At 35.7% G+C, this 14301-nt stretch overlaps 3 protein-coding genes across 4 annotated transcripts; 2 read left to right on the top strand and 1 right to left on the bottom strand.

The window, feature by feature from the left end:
* The first annotated feature begins 1851 nt into the window (after window positions 1-1851).
* On the top strand, window positions 1852-4950 carry LOC109000926 (GDSL esterase/lipase At5g45960). Of its 2 annotated transcripts, none has more exons than XM_018977990.2 (5): window positions 1852-2187; window positions 2439-2569; window positions 3587-3820; window positions 4120-4402; window positions 4601-4950. In XM_018977990.2, the coding sequence occupies exons 1-5, from the start codon at window positions 1899-1901 to the stop codon at window positions 4795-4797; spliced, it is 1134 nt and encodes a 377-aa protein (XP_018833535.2). In that variant the 5' UTR covers window positions 1852-1898; the 3' UTR covers window positions 4798-4950. The 2 variants fall into 2 exon arrangements, with proteins under 2 accessions (XP_018833535.2, XP_018833536.2); XM_018977991.2 differs by having other exon boundaries at window positions 4637-4950.
* A 1638-nt stretch (window positions 4951-6588) lies between these two features.
* On the top strand, window positions 6589-7644 carry LOC109000925 (ethylene-response factor C3-like). Its single transcript, XM_018977989.2, has one exon. The coding sequence runs from the start codon at window positions 6589-6591 to the stop codon at window positions 7426-7428; it is 840 nt and encodes a 279-aa protein (XP_018833534.2). The 3' UTR covers window positions 7429-7644.
* Window positions 7645-9375: 1731 nt separating this feature from the next.
* LOC109000931 (pathogenesis-related genes transcriptional activator PTI5-like) lies at window positions 9376-10482 on the bottom strand. The gene has a single exon (XM_018977998.2). It carries the CDS (start codon window positions 10219-10221, stop codon window positions 9661-9663), a length of 561 nt encoding a protein of 186 aa, XP_018833543.1. The 5' UTR covers window positions 10222-10482; the 3' UTR covers window positions 9376-9660.
* Between the last annotated feature and the right edge of the window lie 3819 nt (window positions 10483-14301).

The raw sequence follows: 14301 nt of genomic DNA on the forward strand, positions 1-14301 counted from the left end.
CTGTTATTTGGATTTGGTTAGCCCGACCGGTTTGAAGGTATTCTTTTATTTTAAACTTGCTATGAAACACGTATGTACAAGCTGGCCGCGTATAATCTCATTTATGAAAAATGATAACAAAGTTTTAATTGTTTTGATGCGTTTCGAGAGTACTGTGCAATATCTGTTGATCCAATTGATGAAGTATATGATCAATGGTTCCAACAAAGTGTACGTGTAATCGATATCCCTCACATGTTTTGTTCGCACCTCTATTATATGCAGTCCTATTGAGGATAAAATAATAGAAGCTTGTGAGAAACTTCTTAGGGACACCCATAGATAACGATTTTTGTAGTTCCTGCCACATCTTCCATAGTGATTGCCTTCTTATTGCCGAAATACAATGTTGATTTCCTCTCGCTTACTCATATCAAAGAAACTTTTTGCGAGTTCTCATGTTGTTCCTCTACAAATATTCCCAACTGTAATTAATATTTATTTTGATATGCTAAAAAGTAGATAGGTGTGGGCACGTTTGATTTTTCTTATGGCTCCATCTTTACATGAATTTTGTGATTGTAATGGCGTATTTAGAGCGATGTTGTAGGTAGTATGCAGTACTTTTGTCCTTAAAAAAATAAACCGGAAACAGTGTGTTATGAATCGGTTGCAAATTAACGTAGCAGCTCGTGAATAGCTCGAGTTTGGCTCGTGTATACTTGATTTGAACTCAGTTCATTTAATAAAAGAGAGGTTCCTAAGCATTAATATAAGTTCGAATATTAAACGAACAAAATTTATATAAACTTGGCTCGATTCGATTTAGACTTATGAACAAAATTCGTATAAGTTCGATTTGATTCATTTGAGCTAGTTTTGAAATTCGTATATGTTTTATATATGTATGTGTTATATATATTGCATGTTAGTTATATTTTATATACTTAATTATATATTATTAATTTATTTATAGTTTACCTTATTTAATATATATATATATATATATGTTATGTTTCCAAAATGTGTATAGGGTAATTTGTATAATAATATATCATACAACTACGTACAACTCTTGATTATTATATTATTTATATGTGTTAAATAATTTAGTTTATTACATTTATCTTGTGTATTATTCTTTTAATTTATAACTATAAGTTATTTTTATAAAAAAAATTATACCATAAGAATTTCGAATCAAAATTATTTGGTTGAAGGGTTAAATTGTTTTATTTTTATTTTTATTTTATTTATAAAATTAAATTTTTTTTATTAATCAAAAGATAAGATTTAAAAATTTCAAAATAAAAAATTAAGTTCGAGTTCGAGCTACTTGAACTCGAATTTGTTTATTTTTAATCAAGTTCGAGTCGAATTCAATCAATATTAATGGTTAACGAATCGAGTTTAAACAAGAATATTCGAATTCGAGCTGAATTCGAATGAGCAAATATGTTAATCGAACTCGAGTATTTTTGTTCAAATTCGACTTAACTTGAATCGATTCGTTTACAGAAATTTAAATTTTTTACTATTATTTATAAATTTTTTATCCCATCTCAAGAGTAGGCCTCGATCATTATTTTTCCCTCAGCATTTAATAATTTACCCATATTTCATGTTTGTACTATTTTCCCTGAACCCCATGAAACGTGTGTTCATTATAACTTGACACTTGGTAGGGACAGTTGAGAATATTAAGGCAGCAAAGGTTTGGTTCCCAAACCACAGCGACCAATAAGAATATGGAACTAATGAATCTTCGAAGTTACATCTCCAGGCCCGACTGGGGGCATTTCGGTCATGAAAACTCCAACTATATATATGACTCTTCTGCATCAAATATTTGAAGAGTTCCCATATCCAGTTTCAGTTTCATTCAGCAGCTGCAGCAGCATTACAGCTTTCAGAAAAATATGGAAGGCTCCTTTAAACATAAACTTCCTTTACCTCTTGTTCTTCTCTCCTTTCTGATCCATTTTTCAGGCATCATTTCCATTAATGCTCGAGGTCTATCAAAGCAAGGGACTTTGAACAAGAATATTTCAGCCTTGTTGGTGTTTGGAGACTCTACTGTGGATTCCGGAAACAATAACTTTGTAAGCACCGCTTTCAAAAGCAATTTTCAGCCATATGGGAGAGAGTTTCCGAACCAAATACCCACTGGAAGGTTCACTGATGGCCGGCTCTGCACCGACTTCATTGGTAAGTTTCAATAGGTCAACCAGCTTCGAAGGATATATACATACATACATATATATATATATATATCTTAATTTGAAGGATATTTATAAACTTTTTTCCTTTCTTCACTGTTTCTTCTTGCTTTTTTATTTATTTATTTATATTTTTTCATTTTTATTTGCCTTAGTCGGATAAAAAGTGTTGTTTATGAACATGAAATGAATTAATCATGTGACTGATTTACTGTGGGTTAATGTATCGATCTGGTACAGCTTCCTATGTTGGTATAAAGGAGGATGTACCACCATACCTGGACCCAACTCTTAGCATGAGGGAGCTGATGACAGGAGTCAGTTTTGCCTCAGCCGGAACTGGATATGATCCACTTACACCAACGCTGGGTGTAATTGAGCAACTCTCTCTCTCTCTCTCTCTCTCTCTCTCTCTCTCTCTCTCTCTCCATAGAAAACTAAGGAAAATATTATGTGGATCGTACACACATCGGAGCACAAAATATAAAGTGAATTTGATAACACTTTTAATGCCATCACTGTCTTCTGGGTTTTTTCAGTACTGATCGATATTAATGCATGGCATGACATATCTTTTTCACTCATCTCTATGTATATTTCGTCTATACCTATCTCTATGTATATTTGTCTGTAGCTTTCATTAAATGAAAGCGATCCAAGTTGTATATTTGTCTGTAGCTTTCATTAAATGAAAGCGATCCAAGTTGTGAACTGTCATTTTTGTATATTTTATTAATGTAATTATTTGTATCAATTTTCTTAATATACAATTAATCACAGTAGAATGTACAAAACAATATGAAAAATGACTGTAAATAAATTTTTTGAATAATTCCACTGTTATTTGGAGAATCCAATTATAAGATGAGCAATTTGTCAAGGTTAAAGTTGGCATGTGTAAGAGAGTTATTTGTCAAGGTTAAAATCCCTTTTACATTTGTCAAAAGGAAAAAACATTTTTCTATAACTTATATATATATATACATATATATATATAATTCTCTCTTCCATGATCCCATAGATTGATCGTGAGAATGATTCACTTACTTTCTAGTTAATTTTTAGTCAAACTCAATTTCTAGTCATCATAATTATATTAAAAAAATAATATTAGATAAATTCTTAAAATGTACAAATTTTACGTATTTTATTTAAAATAGTGGGACCTATAATTTTTATATAAGTTCTAGATTCATCACAAGAGTACTTTGTATATTTTAGGATTGTACAAATCAATTCCTATTATAGAATTGGTGTTTTAACTTTTTCCGCAACTTTAAATTTTGTTCTTGTGTAATAATATTGTATATATTCTGCATGTTATATGCTAATTATGTGGAAATTGAATTAATTCATTTGATGATCAGTGGGTATACTTTGTGTTTCAGAATGTAATTCCAATATCAAAGCAACTGGAATATTTCAGGGACTACAAGAAAAGGCTGGAGTCCTCTACAGGAAAGCAAAGAACCAAAGCGCACATCAAGAATGCATTGTTCGTCGTCAGTGCCGGTACAAACGACTTCGTAGTCAACTATTTTGCTCTACCAACCAGAAGAAAGAGCTATACCGTCTCGAGTTACCAGCAATTCTTACTTCAACAGTGTAAAGAGTTGATTCAGGTTGGGTTTTATTATAGAAAAATAGTTTAGTCATAAAAAGAATATTACATAAATGTAAATTTACAAACTGACGTAATTTAATAAAGTACGTCAGATTGTAAAGTTATTTTTAATAAAATAGATCTAACGGATCACATGAAATCATATTAATTTATGAATTTATTTTTATATAATCTCTTTATACGTATAGCAGTTTTTTTTATTATATATTTATAATTAAACATGAATTAATATGCTCTAAAATAAATATTAATTAAACACATTTTTGTGAATATTTTTTTGGGCTTTTCTATTTGTAGGGTTTGTGGGAGGAAGGGGCGCGAAATATATTGGTGGCTGGGCTACCTCCAATGGGCTGTTTGCCGACAGTCATCACTCTTTTTTCCAGCACTACTACTGTTATTGATCATCTCCAACGAGGTTGTCTAGAACAGTATTCCTCAGTGGCAAGAGATTACAATCGATTACTTCAAAATGATTTGAATTTCATGCAACTAAGTTTAGCAAGTCATGGCGCTAGGATCTTTTACCTTGACATATATGGACCTTTGATCCGCATGATTGAAGAGCATGAAAGTTTTGGTAAGTCATATACAGTTCCGTATATACCAGTCAATTTAATTAATGTGAGAAATGCTATTGATCTAAATCTATGTATGTGTATGTATATATATATATATATATATATATATATATACATAAACATTTTTTTCTAGGAATTTTGGGAAAATCACGAGTACTTACTCATGTAATCATTTACGCTTTTAATTTGTTTTGTAGGCTTTGTTGAGACTAATGTGGGATGCTGTGGGACAGGATATCTGGAATCATCAATTTTATGTAATCCGACGTCTTACGTATGCAGTGATGCTTCTAAGTATGTATTTTGGGACTCAATACATCCTACTGAAAAGACATACTACAACCTCTTCAAGGGTACTTTTCGTCCGATAATCGATGTCATCATCAGCAATTAAGGATTCTACGGTTGCGATGGATTCGATCATGTTCTGGGCCATGAAATTTATAATAATATATATAAATTATCAAGTTACGTAATTATAATGCAACCAACGTGATTGTAAGTCTACGTAAAGATCTTACAAAACGGAACTTTATAATTTGTTATGATTTAGGTGATATATAAAATATATTTTATAATTTTAGTGTATTATATTAAGCCATATTATTTTATAAATTTTGTTTTGTAAAATTTTTGTAGATGCGAAGGGAACGTTAAAAAAAAAAAAAAGGATCGAAGTCAGACCGGCCTCCTGCCGTAATTCCACCATAGACATTCCGTATTACGCTCACACGAAAATGTCTAATGCCCCCGCAGTTTAATTTCTTCTCTCTTATACATTGAATTCATATCACAGTGACCACATATTCATATATATATATATATATGTTATATGTCTATTGTATGATCCCTTTCTTTGATGTTAAGCACATTAAAATTTAAAACTCTCTCTGGGCTTATATTTTGAAAAAACCTATTTACAAGTCTATTGTTGCTTTATTTTAATGAATGCCTGAGTTTTGGTCTTTTATGATTATTTGTAATTTCTAGGTGTCTGTCTGTAATTACGATTTTTTTTCGCCATAAGTGAGAATTATCAATAAATTTTAGGTACCGTCCTTTTTTTTTTAATAAAAAAGTCTAATTCTTGAAAGCTTGTCACGTCAGTTAATTGAAAAAATAGATGTATTTGATTTTTGTTTTTAATATCTGTAATGGGTTTTATATATAATTAAGTAATGTTTTTATACGCTGACTTATAAATAATAGAACTATTTTATTCTTTCATTCAATCCGCCTTGCTTGGAAATGTTTATTTTCAAAAGATGACTAGGATCAACATGTAAGATAAAAAAGTTATCTTACAAGTCAGATATCTTTGAGTGCATGTGGTTTCAGATAGGAGAGGATTAAGGGATGTCTGAAAAGGGTGGATTGAAAATTGGGTTCTCCATTGAAACAAGGATTTTAAAGGACAAAAGGCCATTGCTAGAAAATTGTGTTTCCAAAGAAACAAGTACTGTTTACTCATGCCTAGCCTCTTCTTTCCACTCTATTTTCAGAATCACTCAAGCATTATCAAGAACTGGTCAATGTGGTTTGCACGGATACTTTTATTATCTATACTTATAATCCCTTGAAAAACCTGAAGCCATACAATCTGACCCTGCAATTAATATTTATAACAGGTTGTTGAAATTGTATACAGTTAAGACCCTTTTTTTTCTTCCCTCTAAGCTGTATACAGGTGGACCTGCAATGTAGGGAAGAACAATGAAAATTGAGGATTGATACAAACATGCCAAAATATATGGGTGACAAGGCAAAGGCAAATATAAAAATATAAATAAAACTCTAGCCAGCTTTATATTCTTCTGCTTCTCTGTTGCTTATGTAAATGATCATGAATTGTAGGAAGGTTTTCCACTCAATAATGCAAAGTGCATAGAATCTACATAGATTAAGCCCATTCATGAATGATTACAACAACCACAAATGTCAACATATAATATTCAACCTGATCACTATTTTCTCAGCTTTCAAATCCTATTATCCTCCTTGATTTTCGCTGTCAGTGGATGAAACCTCAAGTTTCCAACTTGGTTCCGGTTGATGAAATATGAGCTGTTCAGATCACGCGTAGTGCTCTAACACTTTATATTTCTCTGTCCCGAAACTGATCCCCTCCCGCCTCTTGATCTCCACTTCTATGTGGGTTTTGGAGTCAAAGCTTGTAGTTGGAAATATGGCTAAGATTGGTGAAGACCCTCCAGCATCCGCAGGAATTCTAGAGAACGTGTGGGCGAGCTTTATTGGTGGGGATGGAGCGTGTGGGGGAACAAGATTATATACAGCAGAAATGTCCAGATCCTGGGAAGAACTACCTTGTTTTGGTGGTAAAGATGGCTCGATGGAAACTAATCTACAACGGCTACCGAGTCTAGGAAGATGGATATCAATGGGAGCCGAGACCTGGGAAGAGCTCCTCCATGGTGTTATCCCTGCAAGCGATATAGAACTATCCTGTAACGAGAATTTACAGAGCAATGGTGCCGCGAGTTCGTGCTTACAGAAGACTAATGCCAGAGCAGAAAAAGTGGTTGCACGCCACTATCGGGGAGTGAGGAGGAGGCCCTGGGGGAAGTATGCTGCGGAGATTAGAGACTCTTCAAGAAAAGGAGCTCGACTTTGGCTTGGGACTTTTGACACTGCAGAAGAAGCAGCTTTGGCCTATGACAAGGCGGCTTTGAGAATTAGAGGGCGCAAGGCATTTCTTAACTTCCCACTTGAGACGGTTGCCAAGGCTTTAGGACTTGATAACTCTGGAAATGATGTGAACTGTCCTTCCTTAACGAATCAAGGAGAGAACCCAGATTGCACCTTTCTCGGGTGCAATACTGAGAAAGTCTGCAATCCTCGAAAGAGGGCATTGAGGGAGTGGGAAGAAGATATTGACATGATGATTGAACAACCCTCGTTGAAGAAAACAACGAGCATGGAAAAGATACCTGGGAATCAATTTGGTGTTCTTGAGTTTCAGGACCTTGGGAGTGATTACTTGGACAGTTTGCTCTCTTATTTTTGACAAAATGATGGATGAGATACACACAGACAATGCTAGGAGAACGGAAAGATTAATCCGAGTTACTGATATGTTTGTAGAACGCATGTATATGCATCTAGATGACATTCTTGGCAGTGTGGAATTTACAAATAGGGAATTAGATGGTCTGGATTATCTGTACTTAGGGATCCATCTACTAAATTATTGTTGTTCATAGACTAGCATTGTCGAGCAGAACAGAACGAGGGGTTTAATGCATGTAAATGCATTACATGACCCAACTTTTAAATTAAAATGTTTTTCAATTTGGTCCAAACATAATTTTCTGCAGCAGAGATATCTGTGGAAGAACATACTAAATTATAATTAAATGAGTGATTTTATTATTTTGATTAGCCTAAATTTTTGCGATAAATGTTCATTTAACGTGGTATATATAATAACAGAGGAGATGAAGTTCGAACCTGATTCCATTCTACCTTCCATTTAAAATCTCAAAAATACCGTATGTCATGCTTCCATTTGGATGCACAATTGCTAAGCAGCTCAACATCTCTGGTTTTCACGTTGTAAAGAGCCAACAAATGACTCTTGGTTGGTTATTCTATCTGAAGAAGAAGAAGAAGAAGGCAATGCCGAAATGCAACAAATGACATTAGTTGCGTTTTACTTCAGCTTTTTACCCAATCAAGGAAACATCAGAAAGATTCATTATTTTTGGGAGTGAGTTTCTTGAGTGGATTGAGGATTCAATACAAGCACTTTGCCTGCAGATCTTGGTGATCTCTCTAATAGCAATGGCAAGATTCCTAGTCCTATTTGATCAGCAATCTGCAATCTTGAAAGTCCTAATGATATTTTAGCTCCAAAAATGAAAAATCAAGCAGCCCATATCATCCCATTACCAGATACTGGAATGAAAATCTTTAAACATTGCCATGCTTTATAAATTATGTGAACCCAATACCAAGAACAAAAGGGAAGAATTTTGACCAGAAGGAAAAGGACATGAACGGATCCGCTTTCACTTTCATAATCACTCGGGATATTACGCTAAATACACACACACACACATATTACCAACTCTTCAAATATAGACAAAAGGAAATCTTCAAAGGGTCTTGTGCCTCTATGTAAAAAGTGACTTTAATTAGTAAAAATATTAATATAAAGCAGAAAGAAAAATACATGATTGAATTTAGCCGCCCTTCTATAGGGACTTTCTAGAATCTAGAGAATGATTCCTAATGGATAGGTTTTTGGTTTACCCACCAACCAAATCGTTTGACCACTTGACGAGTATAGTGCATGTATATTCTTTCATTCCCATAGGATGAGGGAATTCATGTGTTTTTCATAACATAATAATTCTTAGATATTTAAATTAACAAAAGATAAGTTCAAGTTGAAGTTAGATATAAAAATTTACTTCTAGAAACCATGTCTTAATAAAACATTAAAACCACGCGAGATAACCTAGTACATGACATGGAGGTACGTAATACAAGGTAATTATAGTACCATTTGACAACCACAGGTTTATGATTCTTCACGTGGCAGAGAAGAGTTTTCTAGATGTGTTTCACAAGTTGCTCGTATATATTTTTTTGGTATCAAAATACTAATACTTCTGTATAAGCTGATGTGGCATAATTTCGCCATGATTGATGTATATGTTTAAGCTAGCCTAATGCACGGTGTTGTTTACGCCAATTGACTTGTAAATCAATGTTATAGACCTGCAGCCTCCCAAAGAAGAGTGTTTTATTTGTTGTACGCACACGTCTCTACGAGTTCTGGTCAGAATTTGTTTGATTTAATATCGCTGCCAAGGTTTGTTTAAGAACCACACAAAACCATCGTTGCTTTCAACCATATGAAAGGCACTTCGGGTCGAAATGGGATTGGAAATTTGATTCTTATTGCTAAGCAAACTTTATACTAGACTAACTCCATAACCCCTCCTTCTTTTTAACGATCAATTTTCATTTCTGTGGCCTTGCGGCCTTCCTATTACAGTACGCTAAACAATAAAAGATGACTTTTAGAGTACATTTTGAGCATTTATTATCTCTGCAAAACAACAGGGGAAGACAAATTAACCCTGTAACTGGACATATACACAAGCAAGGATTCGTCAAAAGACAACAAAAAACGAGAAAACTGACATGCAAACCAAGAACTAACCTTCACACGACTCTATCATTATAACATAAATGACCAAAATCCTATCTTTTTTTAAGAAACCTATAATTATATTTCTGGGTTGTACTCTACCCGGATATGATCTTGTGCCTCCCCGCCCGTGCTACAGCTACTTTCAGATTCTATACGTGAAGTTCCCATGGAATGCGAGCTAGTGCTGCCACTTGACTCTGAATCTTGCCTATTTAAGCCGATTCCCCGGCCGGGATTCGGATGAAATCTTGGCAAGGTGGCAGATGCAGCCACCACTTCGGCTGGAAAGTTAAGAAGGGCCTTGGCGCCACGCATCCTAAAAGCAGCCCGATCATAAGCCAAGGCAGCCTCTTCAGCGGTCGTGAACGTGCCTAGCCATATACGCGCACCATTTCGCGACGAGTCACGAATCTCGGCCGCGTACTTCCCCCACGGCCGACGCCTCACGCCCCTGTAGTGTTTCTTGGCAATGTTCCGGGCAGGCTCGAGGCTGTTCGACGTATTCATCATTTGGTGTCTTTGGGGCACATAGGAGCTATTGAGCGACATGGCTTCGTTTAGGACATCGAATATAACCATGTCTTGCGAGTCATTCTCATTCAATGGTAGCTCAGTACTTTGGGAGGCTAAAACCATGGCTCTCTCTTCTATTTTCTTCTGCTGATCTATATTAAGGAAACTTCTGATACTCAAGGTGACAGCCCTCAACGCCAGCAGAGTGGAACGTGATTCTAGTCCCTTCCCTCACGCAGTGATAACAATCTACAAGGGATCTACAGGGGGAGAGTTTCTTGGTGGAGGTTTGACAAGATATTGTGTTAGGCGGCTGTAGACTAATATTTATCTTTGGAAAATTATGAGGGAAATTTTGGGTCAAGGACTTCTATAATTTGGCAAGATACGAAGGTTCCAGGAACCCTTTAAAGAGAAGAATGAACATTTCTATTTTTCCTTCGACTTGTTGGTTGGTAGGTAGATCTAGTACTGTATACAATAACATTTAATTATTTCCTTAAATATTAAACACATGAAATCTTCCTGTAGGTAACGTTGTGGTGTGAAAAGAATCATAGCAAACAAACAAAAAATATATATATATATATATATATATATATTTTACACACATTTTGCTATTGATCTTGAGGTTAAAGATGCCCCAAAGATCATCCCAAGGGTGGAGGTATTGTTGTGAACTTTTTGATGTTTCATTATGCTAAAAGTGAGCATGCATTTCATTTGGTTATTTTTTTTAAGAGTAATATTAATATCATCTTGGGTGTTCAAATTCTGTAATTTTTTTTTTTTTTAAACAAGCTGTGAGATCTACCATGAAAAAGTTAATTTTTTTTATGTGTGCATGTCTTAAATTTTTCTAAATTTTTTTAAAAAATTTTGCTACTCATCATCCCCACACATCACACACATACTTTTTTTTTATTATTTAAAAAAAAAATTAATTTTATTCTTCTTAAACTTATTGAATTCTTCTATTCATCATCCATATATAATACATTTGATAAGAGAAAAAAATAAAAAATAAAAATGTAGTGTGGTGTGTGAGAATATGAATAAAATTTTTCTTTCTAAAAAGAATAGGTAAATTATATTCTAAAACTGTGCATATAATTCTTTTTTAATAAATCGTTTTGCGTTACAAACACGATGAAAACGAACCAAAGTGTACCTTACGGATGTGATTAAAGTTCACGTTACATCTTCTCAAAAAAAAAAAAAAAAAGTTCACGTACGTTACATCGATCATCTGTTGAATTTGGTAGCAAATTGCGCGTGCATATATCAAAATCATGTGAATCTTGCCCATGTTATTAAAGTTAATGTTACATCATTTTATGGAATAATTTCTCTTTAGCGAACTGTGAGCATAAAAAATTAGAAGCATATGGCAACAGGAACGTGTACAAAATTACAAATAGTGTATTTTTTTTTTTAAAAAAAATGAGGACCGCACTTCCCTTTATTGAATTGAAATCTCACTTGTGATGGAGGAACATCCAGAATACAAGACTCTTGAGACAAAATCAAATACTCACAAAAAGCCATCTACTTTCTTACAAAGTCTCCCAGAGAATTTCCACCCTTACCACAAAAGCATTTCCTTAGCTTATCCGTTCGAACAAGTCCTCGGAGTTTCAAAGGTTGCTGCGAGGTGTTGTGCCAAACTCGGTTGTGTCCCTAAGCACCATATTTTGCCAAGTAGTCGGCATGGGCATTTCCTTCCCGAAATACATGCTGTATTGAGTGTTCTCATTCTCTAATAAATCTCAAGATTTCCTCCCATAATTCTTCAAGGTACCACACTCCACACTTATCACTACTAACCCACTGAACCACTATCAAAGAGTCGGATTCAACAACCACCCCTTTGATCCTTCGTTCCTGACACAACTTCAGCCCATGTAGGATGGCTTTAATTTCTGCTGCAGTGCTGCTACCGATTCCAAAATTAACAGAGAATGTGAATACTACATTACCTTGGTCATCACAGAGCCTGCACCTGAATCCCCTGGGTTATTCAAACTACATCCATCCATGTTTAACTTGAATTTTCCTTGCTGCGGCGTCATCCATCTGATCACTTGGATTTTTTTTGGTTTAACAGGAAGCACTATAATATTCAGGGCCCTTAACGTTTCCATATCTCCATTTGCAAGCTTCTGAAATTTTGCAGACTCTTTCATTATTCTTGTTAACCAGAACCTAGCCACATGCCATACTTCTTCCAACGTTTCCGTGTGTCCTTCCATGCGCAATCTACACCTCCTCGACCATAGCTTCCACGCTATAATGGTTGGAAGAGTTCCCAAAATTACCCCCATTTGAGAGGACTTGGATGCATGCCTAAACCACAACTTCATGTTTTCTTTCCATGTGCTACACTCTCGAAACAGGATGCCGAAGGATTGAGCACATTTTCTCCATATCTTTTGGGCGAATTCTCCAGCATAGATGACATGGTTGATATCCTCATAGCCTCCTCCAGCACAACAATCGCACTTAGACACCACTGTAATCCCAATCCTCCTCAATCTATCATCCACACTAAGGCTATTATTCCATGATTTCCAGACCATAATCGACATCTTCTTCGGTAGAAACTCATGCCACACCCACGCCGACCAAGGGGACTCGAGATACTTCACTCGCAGACAATCCCATGCATTACAAGCCGTGAACTGCCCATCTATGGCAGGGGTCCATATTAGCAGGTCCTTCCCCTCTCGTGGATTTCCAAGTTCTTCAATGATCTCCTATGTTTTTTCCACTCCCACCAAACTCTCCAGGAGGTGAACGTCCCACTCATTAGCCAATTTACAATCACAAACCTTTAGCCCAGGGTAATCCATAATCTCTAACGAATCTGCTAAGGGACCTTCTCCAGCCCATGAGTCGAGCCACAATGACACATTACCTTCACGTATTTTCCATTGTGCTTGCTCCAACACATTCGGGATTTACTTCATTACCATTCTACAAAACCAAGTTCCTTTTGTTTTATCAAAAAGAGATAGATGTTTTTCCTTCACATACTTTCTCCTGAAAAATTGTGCCCAAAGAGAATTATCTTTAAGAATTTTCCATGCAAACTTCATGTGTAATGATTTTTGAACCTCCTCAAGGTCCTGAAGGTCTAATCCACCTTCATTTATTGGCTTGCAAATTTTGTTCCAAACACACTATTTCTTTTTAGGAGAGCCATCTGATTCCCAAAAAATATTTTGCTAAGTATTCGGTTAATAGTGCATAGGACCGACTTCAGAACCTATAGGACAGATAGAAGATAAATTGGAAAACTAGATAGAACTGTTGGGGAAATCAACACAGCGGAAGGGATAAAAGCAGTAATAAAAGAGTACACTCACTCACTCAGTGACACCAAGAATTTAACGTGGTTCGGCAACTGCCTACATCCACAGAAAAGAGCTTCACTAATAAATAGTGGAACACAAGAAAATATTATAGAGGAGGAGGATCACACTCCACTCAACTCAACTCTCTTATTTTCTCTCAGAGCTCTCTCGGCTCTCTCTCTTTTCTTTTCTTCTTGGGTGTATCTGAAGCCCTCGCATGGAACTTCAATTTATAGGCGAGGATCAGTATCGTCTATATGTATGAATGCATTTATTGTTGCATTCAATAGGTAGTTGGGCACTGAGGGTTGAGGGTTGAGTAGCAAGCAGCCATTGTGGACTGCTTGCTTGGGCAGGGATTTCAACAATTCTCCCTCTCCATGCCCATTTACCTATATGCTATCCATCCCAGCTATGTCTCTGCATAGCTCAAGCTTCTCACTTGTAACCATCTTCGTCAGCATGTCCGCTGGATTCTCTTTCGTATGGATCTTCACAAGTTTCAACAGCTGTTGTTCTATCGCTTCGCGTATCCAATGATAGCGGATATCAATATGCTTGGTGCGGGAGTGGTACATTGAATTCTTGCTCAAGTCTAGAGCACTTTGACTATCACAATGTACCTTGTAGTCTTCTTGACTAACCCCTAGTTCTTGGAGAAAACGCTTCATCCACAACATCTCTTTTTCCATTGCCTGCACCCATAGGCTTCTATAAGTATGAGTTTGAACTTCCTGGAAGCTCTCTGGCTCCCCCTCATCAATAAGCAGAATATAGTCTGATTCCGAATATCTCCTCGACGGAATCAATAGGCGGCCTCTTGCCGATCTTCTTGGTTCATCAACCA

The sequence above is a fragment of the Juglans regia genome, chromosome 4 (assembly GCF_001411555.2).
Source record: "Juglans regia cultivar Chandler chromosome 4, Walnut 2.0, whole genome shotgun sequence".
NCBI classification, from domain to species: domain Eukaryota; kingdom Viridiplantae; phylum Streptophyta; class Magnoliopsida; order Fagales; family Juglandaceae; genus Juglans; species Juglans regia.